The sequence below is a fragment of the Ceraceosorus guamensis genome (assembly GCF_003144195.1).
Source record: "Ceraceosorus guamensis strain MCA 4658 unplaced genomic scaffold IE81scaffold_2, whole genome shotgun sequence".
NCBI classification, from domain to species: domain Eukaryota; kingdom Fungi; phylum Basidiomycota; class Exobasidiomycetes; order Ceraceosorales; family Ceraceosoraceae; genus Ceraceosorus; species Ceraceosorus guamensis.
Window position 1 is genome coordinate 488,820 of NW_020289997.1, and position 19,181 is coordinate 508,000.

Below are 19,181 nucleotides of genomic sequence, written 5' to 3' on the forward strand. Positions count from 1 at the left end.
TTGCTCCACGTCGGCTTCTAAGTCCGCAAAGGTCCTACACAAGGGGCAAGAGAATCCGGGGTGATGCTGGAGCAACAGGGGCCTGATGCATTTGTAATGAAAGACGTGCGAGCAGGGTGCAATGAAGAGGGACTGGCATACAGTGACCGAGAATAGGCCTGGTGCACGAGACGACGTCGGGTGGACAGCGGTGAGCAAGACGACCACGCGCAAGTGAAGTCTCCGTGTCTAGTCGCAACTCACAGATGCAGCAATCCGTCACACTCATCGACTGACGATTGGTGGGAGGCTGAGGGCCTGTCGTCGCAATTGCTGGCGGCTTTGCCTTTGCACTTTCCATCGGCGTCCCTTGCAATGCGCGAAGCTGACGAAGGGCACTCATGCTGCCAGGCGACAAGGGCGTAGGACCGCAGTCAGATTATTTCGTCTATTCTTTTTGTGAGGGCTACCGTACTCACTTGAATTCGTTCGCGGCTCTCTGCCATCCGCGATTGAGCTCAACACGCATTTTGACGCAGCGATAAATCTCTTCCGTGCCACCTTGGTAATCCACGCCCAGCTGTACCACGTCGCCATCCTTGATGGGAAAGGGTCTGCTCTCGGCGTTGGGTGCTGATAGCCGGATGTGATTGAGGAAAGTACCTGAGGACGACTTGGTGTCTCGGATGAAGAACTATCAAACATGGAAGCCTGTGCGTCAGCACGAACGCTTTGGCAATCACGAACAGCAGCGGCAAAGCACAAGCTCGCTTCACTCACGTTGCCACCTGATTCGCACCAGACTTCAGCATGACCTCGGCTAACCACCTTGCTCTTGAAGGCAATGCGTGCAGAATCGACGCGACCGCCGCCACCGGCAGAGCTTGGAATCGCTCCGCCTCTAGCACCAGGAGCACCTGACGCTGCACCAGCTAATCGCGTGCCGTTGCTTGCAACGCCGCCAGTACCGAGAGCATCACTCGCATTGCCTGTCGTGGCTGCTGCTGGTGCGGATGCAGAAGTCGCTGCTGCGGCGGCGGCTTGCGTCCCTGCGTTGGCCACTTGACTGGCATTTCGGTCCGTGAAACGGCCAATCTTGACAGTGTTGCTGCCCTCGACTAGATCGCGCTCAATCGGCTCAAAATGCAGGGAGCGTGTGGCTTCGAGATGAGGCACGAGCCGTATCCTGTGCGTTTGTCGAGCCTGTCCATCAGCAGGAGAGCTGGAAGCGGCCGCACTAGGGGCTTCATTGAGTGCAAGAGCTGCACTTGTCGAGGCTGTGGGACCAGAGCGCTCGTCGCTTGGACGAGCGGGGCTGCTGACTGCGCTCACAGGAGTCGCGCTGGGGAGCGGCGTGACGTTGCGAGAACCGTTCGGAGCTTCCTGATTTGTTCTAGCGGGAGGCGCTCTGGCTGCTGCAAGGTCGGCTGCCTCTGATCGGCCCGTGCCCAAGCTGATCCTGCGCACCATTCTGCCAAACGGGCCTCCGCCTGAGCTTCCTGAGCGAACCATGCTGGGCGACCCCTCACGCAGCCGGCTTTCCTCACCAAATGCACTGCCGCGTGAGGGAGCTCTTTGTCCCATGCCAGGACGGCGATTAGGAGTCGCATCGGGTGTAGCTCTGCCACTTGCGTTGCCGCCAGTAGGAAAATTGAAGCTGGCGTTGTTGGTGCTGCTATTGCTGCTGGCAGACCGGGGCAAGAAAGCCATGTTGGCTCGAAGACCTGTAGAGGAGACTCGAGTCAAGTCCGCCATTTCTTCAGTCTCTGCACCTGGAGAGTGTGGTTGAGTTGAGGTGACTGCGGCAGTCGAGTGGTTGCCGAACGGACCAAAACCTGAGAAGCCGCTGCCGTTACGTCGTCCATCTGAAGTTCTGGGCCTGAAATGCCTGAGGAAGCTTGAACCGGATGAGGAGAGCGACGGACGTGGTGCGTCCTCTCCAGAAGCAGCGCTAGGGCTACCGCTAAAGGAGGTGGACGAGTTGTGACCTGGTGAGCGCGGCATCATCGACCAATGCTGCGGAAAAGGGTGAGGTCTTGGGGTAGCGTCGCGCCCTTTACAATGGTTGTACCGGCGGATGATGTTTCGTGCTGACTTATGCCGACGCAGTCAAAAGCCGACGTGAAGGAGGATGGACGAGAAAGATGAAGAGTGGACGAATCGATCAGGTGGATGGCCAAAGAGAATGGTGATAATAGTGGATCAACAGCAGCGCGGGATCGCAGCCACTTTGAGGCGCGCGTGATGCAATCGGGGATCAGATGCCGAGGGCGGTGTGCGCGTGTGCGTGCATGCGATGCGAGGCGAGCCCGCCTAGAATCGTTGTGATTTTGATGCAAGATGGTGACGACACCAGACTGACGTATTCGGATTCTGATTCCAAGGTGTATCGCAGTTTTGAGTTGCGGTCTAGCGATTGCAGTTCGGGTCACGAGATTCAAGTCAAGTCTGAGTTGTGCGTCAGGTGCTCGCGCTCGATGAGGTGTGATGGTTATCCGGGTGCGCTGCGATGTCGAAGCGATGCTCGCAGCTGCTTGTATGCGCTTTCCAACCACGCGCTTGCCCCTGCGCAGATCACGCTTGCGTATAGCTCTACGACTCTTGACTGTGACTGCTGCATGTACGGTAGGTACGTAACATCAGCAGGACTCGTGACTTGATGTGACTGATGTGTGTAGCTGCCGCCTGACGCATCAAGTCAGCAGCAGCACGCAACAAACTCACCACAGCTAGCGCGTGATGCAGCCCCGGTGGATCGGCGCGATCACAGTCAGCAGAGTCACGAGTCAGTATCACGCTTCTATCTCAGTTGAGTGCATATGCAATCGCCGCACGGGGCCGCACGGGGCCGCACAGCACCGCAGCTATAGCAGCTCACAAGCATGACGAGCAAGATTTAGCTGCCTAGCTGGGAGATCGCTGTAGCCAGAAGCGGCGGCTAGCTACAGCACGCCCGTGCTGGCACCGTGCACAGCTTGGCCTCCAGAACCCTTTTGCCCCGCTCAGGCACGAAACGAGGTCATCATTCTCTTTGAGTTGCATCGACACGCACAACTCAACACGACCTCACTCGACTCAACAACCCAAGCAAGGCCGCGAGCGAGCGCCTTCGCGAGCAGGTGGGGGGCCCCAATCAGCAGCCGAACTGCGCGACCAAGGCCCACAGGAACCACGAATTCATGTCTACTACGATTTCTGATCTCTTCCCCAGATGCGCGCACGACGTCATGCTGCGACCGTATGCTCACCATGCATCCGACGCTTGAGACTTTTTGCGCGCTTCACAAATAGCAGCTGAGATTGCAGCAAGTGCCCAGGAGGCCAATTGAAGGATGTCAGTCGTGAACATACTGCAGTGCACAAGGGGGTGTGCGGATGACCATTCGGGCGACCAAGATGAATATCCTCATGCGACGGACGCTTCACACCAAAAGCGCAGGATGAGAATGGACCAAGTGGCATTGCGGACGTCTACTACGACTGGGAAAAGCCTTGTAAAGTTCTCTCTATGGTATGCACAGAATGTAACTAAGATCTCGAGTGGAGACGACGTTGCATCGACAGTGTCCGAACGATGTTTCTGCGGCGGAAAAACATCCGGAACGGAGAGTACGGAGAGAAGAGCGCGTGGATTTGGATGGTTACGATGACGCTTTATGGTACGTGATATAAAAGTTTTGAAGAGGCCACAATTCGTGGTGCCAAAGAGTTGACTAAGCCGTCAGCGATCGACGCTCGACGATCAAACCATTCGCAAAGTCGCGCTGGCATCACTCGGACAGAGCCATGCCTGAGTCGGAATTGTCAGCGTGCTCCTTGGCAACGCAAGCTTGAGGTACACCGTTCGCGTTCCTGTAGAAAGCGACCGCATCGGTCTCCTCCACATATTTGCACTGGCTGATGGACTTCCACAAGCTGATGAAGACGTTCTCGTCCGAAGACTGGTAGTGCTCTCCTAGACGTGCCTTGAGAGCCTCTGTGGCCTCCCAGGCGTGATAGTGAGGAATCTTGGAGGAGACGTGGTGAAGCACATGAGTCTCGGCGATTCCGTGGAAGAGGTAAGGTCCGACAGGTCCGAGCCACTTTCGGTCCACCGTGCAGAGAGCTCCGCGAGGGAAGGTCCAGGCTTCGGATGAGTAGTGGGGAACCACAGGGTCGGTGTGTTGCAAGAAAGTGATCATCACCAACCAGTGGTTAGTGAAAAGGTAGGGGATGCCATAGTATGCAAAGACCTCCCCGAAACCTCGGAAGTATGTCCAGGTGCCGAGTGCAGAGAGAGTCAGAGCAATGCCCAAGTCAGAGATCAAAATCTGAGAGCGATGACGAGCGTCAAAGATGATGGCGTCGGGGTTGAAATGGTTGGTGCCTGACTTGGGATAGTGCAGCTGGCCAGAAGCGTTTTGCAAGAGATACAGAGGCCATCCAAGCAGCTGTTGAACAACGATAAAGATGAAGTTGTACAGAGGCGCATCCTCAAGCGTCTCGACCAACCACTCGCCCCATGTCTCTTCAGACTCGGGCTTGTTCTGCTTTGCTGAGAGATCCTTGGACGTGTCCTCCGTAGCAGCGAGACCATCGAGTTGCTTCGCCACAAGGGTTTCGTCCTCGGCGTCCTGTGCAGCGGCGGCTTTCAGAGGCAGAAGACCCTTCTGAGCACGAGTGCGGGGAACGAACACCTCGTCACGAGTCAAGTGACCAGTGGCGGCGTGGTGCCGGGCGTGTGAGATGCGCCAAGAGTGGTATGGGACCAACAAAGCGCTGTGTAGGAACCAGCCAACAGTGTTGTTGATCGTCTTGCTGGCAGAGTAGCTCTGATGACCGCACTCGTGAGCGATGACCCAGATACCGGTGAACACCATGCCCTGCAGCACCCAGTAGGCGCTCCATCCTGCCCACGTAAGAGCGCTGGCTTGCTTTTCAGCGGAAACGTAGGGAGTGAGAGGAGAAGAAGCCAGATCAAGCTGTGCCACCGCAGGCTTTACGAGGGTGACCGCAGTCGCGAGTAGGCCAACAAGTATGAAATCGGCGAGCACGTACATGCTGGACTTCCAAGCACTGCGCTCGAAGCAGTGTGCCGGTATGGCAGACAAGAGGTCCTTGATCGTGAGGTTGGGCACCTTGAACTGCTTCAGCTCATCTTGCTTGTACGAGAGAGCTTGACGATGAGACTGTCTAGCGTCCTTTCTGGCCTGAGCGGCGATAGCGACGCTTCCTTTGGCGGCACTGCCCTTGCCGTGCCTCTGAGTGGGGGCAGTCAGATTGGAAGCTGTCGCGGTTGACATTGTGAGCAGGGTGCGACTCTAGCTGAACAGAGAACAGAGTGGAAGGTGAACCGGGAGGGCGCGAGTGGTGTGATGGCAGACAACTCGAATGAAGTATAATTGAGGATGAACACGAAAAGTCGGATGTGTTTTATATACCGGGCGTTGCACAACTGGCCAGCGCACAGGCGCGTTGCTGAGAAGAATGAGGGCGAATTTCAGCGTGAGTCGAGACGGATGGCACGGGCACACTGATGATGAGCGAGCCAACGAAAGGCGTTTTCAGGCCGGGGCAGCTGGCCAGCATGTGCGTGCAGCAGAGCAGCCTGCGCATCAGTCGTCGGCAGTTGGATCGTCTACTCTGACTGGCGACTGTATGCATGCATGGGGTTGCCACGACAATTTGAATTTGTCTCATACAGCACCTCACCACCGCGGCGCGCGCAACCAGCATGTAACATATACCGCCCACCCGACTTTGACTCAGACTGTCCTGAAGCCTCGATCCGAAAGACAGGTCCGCAAAGCCGCGCGGCGACCCATGATTTTAGGCGCAGACTGCAGAACATCCGGCCCATCATCAGAAGCGCGCGTGCATCATGCATGTGCGCACGCGCGCTCAGAAAGACGAAAAGCACACATGATGATGGGGAAGCCATGGGCGGGGAGCATGCAACTCATGCATGCATCACGACGTTTAAAGTTTCTCGTGCCAAGAAGGCGGCTAATGATCAGTCAGCCATTACAGGTCGCCGGAATAGCTGAAAGCGTGCGATATGGAGAAATCTGGATCTGATGAAGCAAATCACTGTGCGAGGTGAGAGTCAATAGCCGCGGTTCTGACGTTCGCCGCCCAGATGTTTAATCGACAATAAGCCATGCATGCAGTCAAAAGAGCCAAACAGTCGAAGATGGTCACTCACGCACCTTCACGGTTCCCTCAACTCAAGCGCTTACTCATACATACTCGACGGCGGGTCAACCTACGAAGCGTCTTCCTCAATTTAAGGACACCTCCGCGCGAGGCGGTACAAAATTTGAGCAGTCGCATGCGCGATACGTTTGTAAGTACACCAACAAGTCACAGCTAGGTCACCGATGATGCTGTTCCTCTGCGGGCGCTAAAGAGTTGCACCTCGTCTCGCATGTGGACTACAGCACCAGCAGACATACGCGATTGCTGGGCGAAGCACACACGCACTGCGGTGCCGGTCCGAAATGCTTTCTCTCGCGGAAGTTCGAATCGTCAATCATGAACGAAGTTCAAAAGTCGGAGAAGCGGCTGCATGTTGCTGCTGCTGCTGGTCCACAGCTTCGCCAGAATCAAGTATTCGGTGGCGAGGCGCATGCGGAGACGTGCACAGCCGGCTCATGACCGACCCCCCCAGCGACCTTAGCGTGAAAGCTCTGCTCTGCATCATGCACCTCGTCAATCCGCTTCCTTGTGCCTTCAAGCTTTACGCGTGACTGACGTTGAGCGAGGCTGTCGAACACCAGTCAGAGTCGAGATGAGATGATGTGAATGATGTCGAAGGTCTCGACTTGGTCTGCGCGGCCGAGCAGGCGGGTTGCGCCGTCATCGTCGTGCAGGAGGCGCGCTACAGCGTACAGATGAGGGACAGGAAGCCAGATTCTTGGCCTTGTGCGCTCTCACGCGCGCATTGTTGCCACCTCGATTCACCATTCACGATTTGCTTGATTTCTTCCAGCGAGCCATGCGTGCCCAGCATGCATGCATTCACGATACGAGGCCCACGGCGCGCTGTCACGCAAGATGCTCGACGATTCAGAGTTGGGGTGCATACATCTCCCTACACGGCCTTGCATGAATCAAAAATGGGTCCCCGATACCCGAGACCAAGGTCACGTGGTGTCTTGCGTCGCGAATCTTCTCGAGTCGTTCGTTGATGTCCTACTTGCCTCCACATCTTCGTGCTCGGCAGTGTCAATGGCGCAAAGACGCGCACGGAGCATTTTCCTCGCTTGGACCGGTTGGTCAATTCCATGCATGGTCGAGTACCGCACAGGTTCCAGCAAAGGTTGGACGTCCTGAAGGGTTTAGGGAGCTTGGGGTGAGATGTCAAGGCAGCCCCTTTTGCGGCCACACTCCGACTGTGTGGTTGCGATCACCACAACAATCACCATCCCAACGAGGTACCTGATATCGCATTCATTGCCCTCCTTTGAACACCTCAAATTCCGCCAACATGTCTGCCGGAAAGATTCTCGTGGTCTTCACAAGCCACACCAAGCTGATCGGCAATGACCACCCCACTGGTTACTATCTTCCAGAGGTACGTTTAGAAATATGATGCTGCTGTGCGTTTGTGCAAGACGTCATTTGACTCGCGTTCCTCCAACCTCAGATCGCGCACCCTTACTGGAAGCTCAAAGCAGCAGGCTACGATCTGGTGGCAGCTTCGCCCAAGGGTGGAGAGGCTCCGCTCGATCAAGCATCCGTGGAAGCGTTCAAGAATGATGACGAGAGCGTCAAGTTCCTCAACGATACCGAAGCTCAACAGTGGGTCAAGAACACAAGAAAGCTGAGCGAGATTGGCGATGGATCGGAGTACAAGGCTCTCTTCTATCCTGGCGGCCATGGTCCTGTTGTGAGTGGCGCTTCCTCCCTTTCCTTTCTCACCCATGACACTTGCTCATCCCACACTCCCCATCTCAGTTCGACTTGCCCATCGACGCCGATAGTCAGCGCCTCATCCAGGCTTTCTACGAGTCTGGTCGTCCAACCTCTGCGGTCAGTCTTCAGCAGGTCAAGGATACCTGTCTGATCTAGCTGATCAGACTTGTGCGCCTCTCTTCTCTTCAGGTTTGCCACGCCCCTGCCGTTTTCGCAGACGTCAAGCTAAAATCTGGCGCCTACTTGGTCAAGGGCAAGCGCCTGACGAGCTTCACTAACGAGGAGGAGGAGCAAGCCAAGCTCACCGACGCAATTCCATGGCTGTAAGTCCTGCCGTCGATGGCTCGCGTTGCATGCGCGCCCTCCATCTCATCCGATTTTTTGTTGCCTTCACCTCGTAGCGTCGAGACTCGTCTCGGCGAGCGCGGTGCTACTTTCGAAAAGGCGGACAAGCCCTGGGGCGAGAAGGTCGTCGTGGTGCGTACATGTTCCGTGCACGTAAGCCCAGCAGACGCCCATGAGCTAATTCCGCTTTGATTTTGTCCGTCCGCCGTGATGCATGCAGGATGGCAACTTGTTGACGGGTCAAAATCCAGCCTCGGCCGGCGCACTGGCTGATGCGATCCTTGCGCAGCTCAAGTAAATGGAATGATGCATCCCCTTCCGCAATGTCATTGACAGGAGCGTAAATGGCGACGTTGCGTGAAGCCTGAATCTCTCATTTCTACGCACTTCACTCGCCATCCTTCATCATCATCAGGCGAATCACTAGGCTGCAATGGCGTCATTCCCCAGACGTTTCGATTGCTTACATGTTGAACACTCACCTATTTGCATTCTCGCAACAACTGGGAGGGTGGGGGGGGGCGCGATCTAGGCGCGCTTTTCGCTCAGGCTCAGAGTACTGATACATCGCAGATTGTGGGATTATGTACACTTTGAACGAGGCTGCTGTGCGCAGCTTGCTGGTATTTCTGCGCGAAGCTTACTTGCGTTGTACAAGCTGTTCAGCGCTGTGGAGGCGGTTGAGGACCTGCACCCCAGAGCCACTCCAGTGAGCCCAGTGGAGCTGGAGAAGGATCAAAAGACGCGGTCGATCCGTGCCAGACCTGTCCAGCCCAATCTTGAGCGGTGGTCGGGTTGCTTACGAAATGATGATAGCCTTGGTGATCCGTCGCTGGACCTGTCGGCCAGAATTGAGCCGTCGATTCCGTGGCAGAGTGATCTCCGTGAAGGTGCGGGGCAGCGCCTGGTGGCGGCATGCTAAACCCGAGGCCGGGTCCTGCGTGATGAGGTTCGTTGGAGGGGCCATCGTGGGAGGTTGGACCTCCCCAGCCAGCGACAAATTGCTCGAGCCAGTTGCTGTCCGCACTATCCATCGCAGAATCGACATTGTCGCCGGACAGTGCTGCATCAGCGTGCCGTGAAAGCGTCGCAATTTCGTCCGTGCGCATTGACTTTGCCTGCTGATACGCATCGTGAGTGGTAACATAAGGGTGTGGGGCGAACCAATTCGGCGTGGGCGTTATGCCGGCAGTCATGTTGATGGCTGCAGGAGAAGTGTTGGGGTGGTGATGGACAGGCGAGTGCGTGCCCGCGCCAGGCACAGTATTGCCATTCTCTGAGGTTTGGCCTTGCACAGAGGCAGCGTTGATAGGCTCACCTCGAACGCGTCTCAATGCGTCCAGACCACCAGCGAACTTGCTGAGCATGTTCTCGAGGCCTCTCGTCATGGCTGGTGTATCTTGAACGCTATCCACGCGGGACACAGCATCGACCAACTTTGCCGTCGCAAGTATCACCTCCTCCAACAGGACGGCGGGGCCTATCCTTGGTGCTTCTGTTCCTTTCATGATGTCGGCCGCCAGCCCACAACCCCACATGGCGTACGAACAAGTGACTGTGGAGGACGGTGACCAAACCCGGCGGTCAGTCTGACCGAAGCGCCCGCGTCCGGCTTGCTCAAGCGCTCACTCACCATCTCGAAGCACTGTACGACTGGCACGAAGAATTCCTACAGCGGCTGCCTGACTTGCGACTTTGCTCATTCTGAGAAAACTGGCGGTAGCCAGCCCCTCCAGTCTGGAGCGAACGCGACCCTCCACTTCGGGTGGTGCAGGTCCCTGTTCGACCAGGCTTGACATCGGTACGGTCGCAGCCACGTTCGGTTGAGCAATGCCGACTCTCACGCTTGCAGACCTGCGCACTTGGGGATCCGCGCTCGCTGTGTCTTCGCACGGCAGAGGCGATACATTATCACCGATATTCAAGCGAGCAGCGAGCATGCCTGCTGCGTCTAGGACATCTGCTTCCGTTCGAAGCCCGTAATCTTTGACGGCAGCCCAGCATCCAAGCACCTGACCGTGCGCCAGCACTTCCAGAAAAGCCGCTGCGCAAAGATGGGAAGCATGCGGATGAGCAAACACTCTTGGCTACATGCTAGCTCGTGGTCCTCGGGCACACCTTTGAGGCTATTACGAAATTCGATGCTGCTTAAGCTAGGGGGTGGTTGACCCTCCTCCCAGCCTTCGCCAGCCTGCGTTTCCCAGTGCAGTTCCGTAGGCAGTTGGGCTTGCCAGGCACTGAGAGAGACAATTGCGTGCTCCATGTCACTCGACAGCACACCACGACCTTGAGCTCGCGGAGACACGCTACGGGAGCCAACGGTTCTGGTGATGAAGCAAAGTCGGAGAACGGATTCCAGCCAAAGGGCGTCGAAGCGGGAGAATCTCGGTGGTTGAGGCCCTGCGGAGGCTGGATTCGGATCCCCTGCCGACCCGGCACCAGGTACTGGAGCTGGAGCTTGGGGTGAGAAGACGTTTCTCTGTGGCTGTTCGCGAGGATCCATTCCGAATGAGGTACTGAAGTCTCCGTCTCTGCGCGGAGCCCAGCGAGGCAAGTCCTGATCGTATGCATCCGCGTCTATCAAGGGCGTGCGTCGGGCTCCGAACGATCGAAACGCGTCTTGCTAATGTCACAAGGATTGGCATTAGAATCCTTTCGGCTTTTGGGGCACTCATCCCGACTGCGCCGCTCTTGACACGCACCATGTAAACGTTCCACCAAATGCGAACCCGACCTGTCCGGATGGGTCTCGCTGTCAGCGCATCTGCCATCCATACGGAGCCTCGAAGGAAAGCCTTACGGAACATCTCTCTGTCATCTATCAATTCTCCTGTTCCAGTCCGCCACCTGAGTCCATCGGGAGGAGCGCCAGGTTCCGCCTTCGGCCTTCTGTGAATTGACAACGAAAATGTTAGACGCACTAAAGCCTCGTGGGAGGTTGGCTGTACGCGTAGTGGATCTGGCGAGACCCCGAGGAGACTCGAAGCCGGTCCACGATCCTCTTCATACTGATCGTCGACCAGCGGGAAGGTCGGGTCCACCAAGACGTAGACCTGTAGTGAATGCGGAGGGGTCAGCAAATTCAGGCAGAACGTCTCCTGAATCTCTGACTCACAGCTTCCACGAGATCAGCGCCTTCTTCGCGCAGGCGTTGAGTCCAGCTTACGTGGCGCAAGATCTCCGAGCACCGCTGGGACAGGCGTTGCTGAAGCTTGAACTTTGCCCTAGGATTATCGCGAGTGACGGGAGCTTGTAGCAGTCCCGACCCAGCACAGCCAACGGCGAGGATGAGCAGCTCAGTCAAAGGTGGAAGCTTGGCGAGGGCGGGATCCATCTGGCTCGTATGCACCTTCGCTGGACCGCCCGGGTTGAAGAGCTCGAAGAATTTGGTGTATCTTGCCGCGAAAACATCGGCATGCAATAGCGCGACTGTCGGCGTGGTAAATTTGAAGAAAGCCATGATACAGGTGTCTAGCAAGGGCCGTGTGAGCCCTGGAATGGAAAAGAGTCCAAGAGGAGTTGACGCCGTAGTGACAGCTCGCGGAAATACACCAGGATATGAGCTTTGATGTCTGCGTCGAGCCTCCTCTGCAGCAGCAGCCGCTGTGGTCACATCGATGCTTGGTCCTCCACCCTCCTCTTCGGCGTCCGCAAGCGAAGGGAGATAGCTCTCGCGTCTCTGATGTGCTTGTATCTCCACAATACGCCTGCCACGTCGCTTCTTGGGCTCTGCCTGGGTGAAGGTGCACTTCAGGCCGTGCGAGCTGCATACACTGCAGCTGATGTCTGCGTCTTGGAGGCTGCTCAGAGGCTCCCCAGTCGCATGGAGCTCAGCAATCTTCTTATCCACCTTTGCACGCCTGTCACATTTGACCTACAGGCAGCCCAAACTGGTGTCAGCAAGAGGGAAGAGTTACGATCGAGTCATCGCGGCTTCTCACCTTTCTGAATTTGCAAGCATCGCACGAGACCCCCTAGCGTTCAACAGCGGCACGGCACTTTGTCAGACCCTCGGCGCTTGCCTCCCACCCAGCAAGCAAGCTCGAGCTGCTCGACAAGCCACCATACTCACCTGCATGCGTCTCTGCTGCGCAAGCGATTTGGGCTTTGCAGGCGTTTCCTCTTGTGTGGTCGCGAGAGAAGATCCTGAACCGGAAGCCCTGGGAGAAGCCGCGTTGTGACGGCCTGATGCCCGTTCTTGCGCCTCTGTGGAGCGAGCACTTACCAAGCCTCCCGGCAGTGGCTCATTTGAGGATGATGCGCTCGAAGCGCTAGGGCGCCTGCCTTCATCAACCGAGGTAGGATCCGGGCCAGGAGATCTGGTGTGCGTCGGCGGCGAGTACAGCAAAAGCGGTGCTGAGTCCGGATTTCCAGAAGCCATTGTCGCAGCTATTTGATCTTCCGCTCGGCACAAATTTACTGTAAGCCAGCGCAGCAGTGTGGGTGTATCGAAGTTGCGAGAAGCACTTCGTATTAGCAGACTTGCTGCAGAACGATCCGCGAGTGAAAGGTGCTTGAAGGGAAGACTGGAAAGGTGGTGAGGCGGCTGACTTCAACGCATGCCTTTGTGAAAGTATGACCTGCCGCAAGCACTGCTGCGACTGATCACACGCTTCTTTGGGTTGCTGGCCGTCTACTCGTAATTTGACTCTTGCCAAGATGTGGGCAGGGCAAGGTGGGCTGAAGACCGACTTCTTCAGCGCTTCGGAAATGGTAAGGCTGTTGGGATGTCGAGTCCAAAATGCGATCTGGCGGTCTATATTGACCAGCGTGGCAATCTCTGGAACCTGACCGGTGCACGTGGACGTCACACTTAATCGGTGCGCGATGTCAGAGAGATGGAGATAAGTCAACAACTGTGAAATTTGAATCGTGAATGATTGAATGTGAATGTGGGGCGATTTTGCATCTTGACGTGAAAGGCGGGCCCGCCTTGTTAATTGTGCCGCGCGATCTCCCGATGCATGCGGGGGCGCGTGCCTCAATGCAGCGGACTTTTGATCCAAGGTTCAAAATCGTGACTTCGGTTCAATACAAGGACTCATTATTTTGAGAAACGTACGTCGTGACCCCTCAATCAAAAATAACAACCTTGCATGTTTAATCGTGAATAGTATTCAATCTTGAACATCATAAGTCATGGATCAAGAATCGTGAATCATGGGATACAAGGCTGAGGTTGACCTGAAGGATTGCTCATTCTTGATGCAGGTTGACTCTCTCGCCTATAGCTCTATAAATCATATTCGTGATTGTTGTATGTTGACGTAGGCACATCGCAACCAAGATTTGGAAATAGAGTTCGGATTGGATGGCTCTGACTCATGACTCGATCACGACTGATGATATATGAACAAAACGAGCGCTCGGTCGGTCTGCGCAGCGCTAAATCTTCGAAGCAACGCGCGCATCTGCCTTTTTGGCGTAGCGACACGTGCACAACGATCTTTCCGCGGATTTCATTCAAGATTACGTTCAAGACTCGTGATTTACGATTGCTGTTTCCTTTGAGTAAGTTGCGTGATGAGTCGTGAGTGAGTCTGTGACAATTTTGAATCGTGAATGTTGAGTCAAGAGCCGCGTGAGCCATCGAGACATCACTCGATCTAAAGTCAAAGTAGGAGCACGAAGACAGCACAATTGAATTTGGATCATAACAATCTCGGCTTCAATAGTCTGAGTCAAAGTGGACTGATTGATCATCCCGGATCAAAGCCCTGGCTGCGCCGGCGAAAGACGAAAACATCCCAGCCACGGAAGTCCACGTTCGCGATTGGTTTGCGGTCTGATGAGTCGTGAGTCATGAACGAGAGTCAGAGCGGTGATGACATGCAGCGCTTCCTTGCTCAGCCCTTTCGATCTGTGTACTCACAACTCGATCGTGACTCACGTCTACACTCTCATCAGTCGACGCTGACATACGCACCAACATCTTTGTGGACGATCACATCTAGCCTTAGTCAAGGTGATGAGCAAGCAGGTATAGTGCTGCGCGACGTGCGGGACCACAATCGGCGCCGGGACGCTCAAACGATCCGCGATGGGCGAGCTTAGATTGCGCAATCAAAACGACAACAGATAATTTGCGATTTTAAGTTGTGGATGTCGTCGGTGCGCGCGCCGAAGCGTTGCATGCTCGCTTCAGCTGCTCTACAGCATCAGCACAGATCGAGTGATTTCGTTCAAGTTTAGTAGGTACTTTGAGCTGCGCGCCGCGGCGAGACATCGATCGACACGTTCATCTGCGGGCGCGCTGCACCTGCAAAGGAAGATCAGCGCGCGGGTGCCAAGGTGCGCTAGCCGCGCTATGTACCGGTCCGCGGTGTGTGCAGCCACGATCTATACCTCAGCTCCAACTCAATAATCTAAATCAACGCCGCGGATTTGAGGGTCCGATTGGCTTAGCGGTGATGGTTTGACCCTCTGTTTGGTATTCAAGATGTCCAATCCAAGTGACTGACCCTCGATGTATGCCAGTGTCCGCCAATATAGGTACGGTACGGAAGCGGAAGAGATTGTGATTGGAGCCGGTGATGCTTGCCACGGCGGGAAGTACATGCTGGGCGGTGAGGCGGCGGCACCTCGGCCACTGCTCTGACGGGGCTGCGGAGTAACTCGATCGTCTGCGCGCTCACCGTTCGGTCCCTATGCTGTGACAGTGTGACTCGTGACTTGGCTGTCGCGCTATGAATGCATGATGCTGAGAATTCTGCAGACTCGGCTTCGGAGCATCAATGCCAGAAATTGCCGGATGCTCTCCAGCTACGGCTGGCTCTAACTATAGCTGATTGTAGCTGCATGGATGGATGCAGGCCTGCTGCATCGCACATCGTTCCCCGCAATTTGTTCAGGCGTGGTCATGACGCCAGATGCGCCGAAGTGGTCAGTCATGCTGCGTGCTGCTTCATGTCGCTCACCACGACAACGACACCAGCTGCATAGCACGACGACACCGCGCAAGATCTTCTTCTTTGGCGCAACCGCGCGAAGCCTCGACTCTCTCGTCTCCCCTGCTTAATCACGCTGCAACGTAGGGAGCGTGGCATGCGCTCCTGGTGACCGCGCTCAAGACTCGCCGTCGAAGGATGACCGGATCGTCACCGCCGGAGCGCTCGGCTTCCACGACCGCCGCCGCGTTTGGCTTTTTCGCAAGTCAGCCACCCATGAGAGAGGCGCCATTATCATCACATCAGGCATCAACTAACGCGAGCCATGAGGAGCGCCTAGCGCCCCCCAATTGCCCTCCTTCTCACCCGCCGCAACTTTCACCTCAGCCGTTGAGACCGCACACGTTTCAGAGGATGCCAGTAGGAATGAACGTCGCTTCCACCTCAACAAGGACCGACAGAGCTACCCCAGACGTGTTACCCCATAGTCGAACAAACACTGCCCCGCAAGGTCCAAGTCACTCTCCTGTGGCAAGCAGCAGTAGCAGCATAGCGTCGCCTACAGCCTGGTCCGGCTCCTATGCACAGCAAGCTGCGATGCGCTTACACGCAATTTCAACAGGAACTCCCCATCCTGCTCCCTACCCGCTCACCAATCCCGATCACCCTGCCTTTGACGAGGCCCTCAATGCATCTGTGGCGGAGCCTTTAGGTCAAGCGAGCGCCTCTAATTCTCCTGGAACTGTACGGACCCACACTAGCGTAGACCAACCAGAGAAGGTTACTGCAGCAAAGAAAGGCAAAGGTTCCGCAAAAAAGGCGGACGGCAGCAGCAGGAGCAAAGTGGTCAAGGGCAAGAGCAAAGCTAAGACCGAGAATGCTGGGCAGGTGGGGCCCAGCAAAGGAGATGGGAGTGCAAGTGAAGTATCCGGAGATGAGCTCGTAGAAGATCGGAAGCCTGGGTGGAAACGACGGCGTGTGGTGGTGGCCTGCGATAGGTGCAGGCACAAGAAGATCAGATGCAAAGGGCTGCCGAACTCTCGCAACATCTGCAACAATTGTGAAGGCATGGGCTACGAATGTACATTCGACGTCTCACCGACCAGGTCGAGGGGCAAATACGAGATCTTGGAATCCAAGGTGTCGACTTTGCTCTCGGCGCTTCGATCCGTAGCACCTGATCTGGCAGAGCAGTACGATCGTGGTCAGCTGGGAGCGGGCCCTCCCGCCATGACGACGATGACGAATCAGTCGCGTCGCGTCTCCGTGGATAGCACCGGGGTGAATGCTTCCTCGTCCAGCGTGCGGGAGGATGTGACCACCAGAAGCGTCATGCTCCATGATCACGAGGAAGGGCGACCAAGAGTAAGTGCGGGTGCATCGCGGCGTTGGACGTCAATTTGCAGCCTGGAGCTGCTCAAATTTCTCCGAGGTCTACGTCGTGCTGATCACGCCTACCATGATCTGCAGTTCTTCGGTGCTAACACCAATCGCGCGATGCTAGCGGGCCTAGACAGCCGACCACCGAGTCCGCTTCGCCAAGCAAGAACAGGCAGTGATGCAGCTCCCGGTACCGAAAATGCCGCAAAGGCCAGGGACAGCAAGTCTGCGCAGCCTACAGAGTCTGAAAAGCTGCACGCTAGCACTGCCTGGACATCCACGCAGCGTGCGGAGGAGGTTTCTCGCGGCCATGTGCACTATCCGACCAACAGCCTGGAGTGGGTCATGAATCTTAGACGTCGTAACCTCTGCGGCGTTGGAAGAGATGATTTGGACTTTGCAACGCCAAGTTGGAAGAATCGGTATCGCCTGCCGGGACAAGAAGTGTTGCGAAGTCTGTTCGATGTCTATTTCGGCCTTTTACATCCAATGATACCCATACTTCATAGGCCTTCCATGGAACAAGACATTGCCGCAGGAAGAGCCGAGGTGGACGTCGCCTTTCGTGGTCTCGTCTTCACGGTCCTTGCCATTGCTGCTCGATACTCCAATGACCCGAGATGCTGGTCGGATCGATCGTGCCCTCAGACAGCGGGGGATGACTTTGCTGCGGCTAGCCGGCTGTACCATCAGGTGCACTCAGCTAGTCTCATCAATATACAGGTGCTGAGCTTATCTTGCTTCTTTGCGAGCGCCAACATGGGTCCTGGAGTGAGCTGGACGTTACTCGGAGTCGCAATCCGAGGGATATTCGATATCGGAGCTCATCAAGAACGCACCTTGGTAGGACTCAGTCTGCTGGAGCAGGAGCTGTTGCGCCGCACGTTTTGGAACCTGGTCACCTTGGATTGCATCTTTGCAGTAAATATGGGGCGGCCGCTTGGCATCCGACTGAGTGATTGCAACGTCAACTTGCCCAGATGCCTCTCGGATGAGGATCTCACTGCGTCCATTTCGACACCTGGCTTGGGGTCGCAAGGTGATCTTTCGGCGCTGCAAATGTGGTTGCACTACATCAAGCTCAGCTACCCTGCCATCGACGCAGTCAAAATTTTGCAAAGCAGCGTGCGCAAGCTGCAGTATACCGACATGGTGTCGCTACTCGCGCGTGTGGACGACTGGGCCAAGAGCGCACCGAAGACGACCTACCCGCCAGGACAAGCGGTGCTGGATTGTGCCTCGACCGAAGTTCGCATGTACGTATGCTCTCGACGTATGGGCTGCCATCCTTCTGATCAGCAGCTGACCTACCGTCCTCGTTCGTCTTCTTGCCACTTGAATGACAGGTACATCATGAAGCCATTCTTGAGGCGGAAAGATGATACGGGCTACCTGCGAAAAATGCTGATGCCCCAATGCACTGATGCAGCCCGCAAGAGCGCTCACTCAGCCGTGCTGATTTGGAAGGGGCTGCAGGACGCAGGAGCGCGAGAGTGCAATTTTCCATGTGAGACAAACTTCTTTGCACGGTGTAGTCTTCACGTAGTGGTCTGCTGACTTGGCGCTGCTTCTGTTATTTCTGCACCAGGCCACACCGTCTGGATCAGCTCTACCACCTTCATGATAACAGTGTGGCACCAACAGCCTGGCGAGGAATTGCTTCGCGACGCGGAACTCATCGAGCACTGCTTGTGGATCTTCGACTCGCTCGATTGGCGATGCACCTCCGGGCTTCTTCGACGCGCATATCGGATCTTGTGCGGCATTGCGGAGCGTCTGCTGCCCCATCTTGCCAACGAACGCCAGGACAGCATCAAAAAGTACATGATCAAGCGCCAAGGTTCCAAATTCGATTCTGGATCTTTGGGGGACGCGGACAAATCGGGCCACCCGGCTCTGATACAGCGTCGAGGTAGTCCTGGTACGATATCTATGGCAGCGTGGAATCAGTGGAAGGCGACCGCGTCAAGCTCGTCCAGCTCTCGTGCAACAATTGCGCGATTAACCAACTCAAATCCGGCTTTAAACCGTCCACCTCATGCACCAGAAGTCTTTGGTCAAGCGACGAACCATGGCTTGCTACCAGAAAGCGCGCAAACGGGCACCGGCGTGCAGCAAGATTGGCCACCTTGGGCAGAGGGCGAGTTCACCGCCAATTGGCAAGGTGGACAATTCCCGAATTCTTGGAGTCCGATCGAGAGCGGAGCGTTTGGTGGTCGAGGAGAGGCAGACGACATAGCGTGGGCGGATTATTTCCTGCGCTTCCTCAACGAGGGTCAGCCGGAAGGGCTGCCAGCTTCGCATGCGCCCTCCTTCAGCAACACCTCCTCCTTCTATGGGTCCAACTACGGCCCCTTGACCGGCACCTGAGCCCTTATGCGCAACTGCACGTAGGTCTCCATGGAAATTGCCACTTACATCCACACCAAGGCTCGTGTGTGCTAGCGGAGCGCAGAGCTATTTCGGCCTACCTCCGTGGCAACACGACTCCAAGGACAATCCGCTCCACGTGCGCCGGGAGCTGGCTGATTAATGGCATTGTGCGATGTAACATCTGCGGTTTGATGAAGGGTACTCTACAGCGACGACGCGGTACAAGGGGTTGAGGCAGCTTTGGATGGCGAGAGGCTCCTGTCATCTGTATTGAGCTATGGAGAATAAGTCGACCATGACCAGGAGCTAGTGTCCGAATGC

General features: G+C 56.0%; 6 protein-coding genes across 6 annotated transcripts; 3 read left to right on the forward strand and 3 right to left on the reverse strand.

Annotated features, from left to right (window-relative positions):
• Positions 1-3: 3 nt before the first annotated feature.
• Positions 4-1,449, reverse strand: IE81DRAFT_284603 (hypothetical protein; the record flags this gene model as incomplete). Its single annotated transcript, XM_025511597.1, has 5 exons — positions 4-158; positions 244-383; positions 459-673; positions 760-878; positions 1,047-1,449. Coding segments are annotated over 5 exons (1,032 nt in total), but the record flags the coding sequence as incomplete, so codon positions are not given.
• Positions 1,450-3,415: 1,966 nt separating this feature from the next.
• Positions 3,416-5,529, reverse strand: IE81DRAFT_319529 (hypothetical protein). Its single transcript, XM_025512746.1, has one exon. It carries the CDS (start codon positions 5,259-5,261, stop codon positions 3,750-3,752), a length of 1,512 nt encoding a protein of 503 aa, XP_025373304.1. The 5' UTR covers positions 5,262-5,529; the 3' UTR covers positions 3,416-3,749.
• A 402-nt stretch (positions 5,530-5,931) lies between these two features.
• Positions 5,932-6,754, forward strand: IE81DRAFT_84631 (hypothetical protein). Its single transcript, XM_025517692.1, has 3 exons — positions 5,932-6,057; positions 6,129-6,304; positions 6,399-6,754. The coding sequence occupies exons 1-3, from the start codon at positions 6,036-6,038 to the stop codon at positions 6,705-6,707; spliced, it is 507 nt and encodes a 168-aa protein (XP_025373305.1). The 5' UTR covers positions 5,932-6,035; the 3' UTR covers positions 6,708-6,754.
• A 453-nt stretch (positions 6,755-7,207) lies between these two features.
• Positions 7,208-8,721, forward strand: IE81DRAFT_319530 (class I glutamine amidotransferase-like protein). The gene is made up of 6 exons (XM_025512747.1): positions 7,208-7,534; positions 7,607-7,849; positions 7,918-7,992; positions 8,065-8,198; positions 8,277-8,352; positions 8,441-8,721. The coding sequence occupies exons 1-6, from the start codon at positions 7,448-7,450 to the stop codon at positions 8,516-8,518; spliced, it is 693 nt and encodes a 230-aa protein (XP_025373306.1). The 5' UTR covers positions 7,208-7,447; the 3' UTR covers positions 8,519-8,721.
• A 48-nt stretch (positions 8,722-8,769) lies between these two features.
• On the reverse strand, positions 8,770-13,081 carry IE81DRAFT_363562 (hypothetical protein). Its single transcript, XM_025516787.1, has 7 exons — positions 12,293-13,081; positions 12,162-12,194; positions 11,336-12,094; positions 10,923-11,273; positions 10,339-10,843; positions 9,854-10,264; positions 8,770-9,775 (listed from the first exon to the last, which is right to left on the reverse strand). The coding sequence occupies exons 1-7, from the start codon at positions 12,599-12,601 to the stop codon at positions 8,883-8,885; spliced, it is 3,261 nt and encodes a 1,086-aa protein (XP_025373307.1). The 5' UTR covers positions 12,602-13,081; the 3' UTR covers positions 8,770-8,882.
• A 1,910-nt stretch (positions 13,082-14,991) lies between these two features.
• On the forward strand, positions 14,992-19,079 carry IE81DRAFT_84812 (hypothetical protein). The gene is made up of 5 exons (XM_025517694.1): positions 14,992-16,472; positions 16,578-17,526; positions 17,593-17,743; positions 17,834-17,994; positions 18,076-19,079. Exons 1-5 carry the CDS (start codon positions 15,306-15,308, stop codon positions 18,855-18,857), a joined length of 3,210 nt encoding a protein of 1,069 aa, XP_025373308.1. The 5' UTR covers positions 14,992-15,305; the 3' UTR covers positions 18,858-19,079.
• The last annotated feature ends 102 nt before the right edge of the window (positions 19,080-19,181 follow it).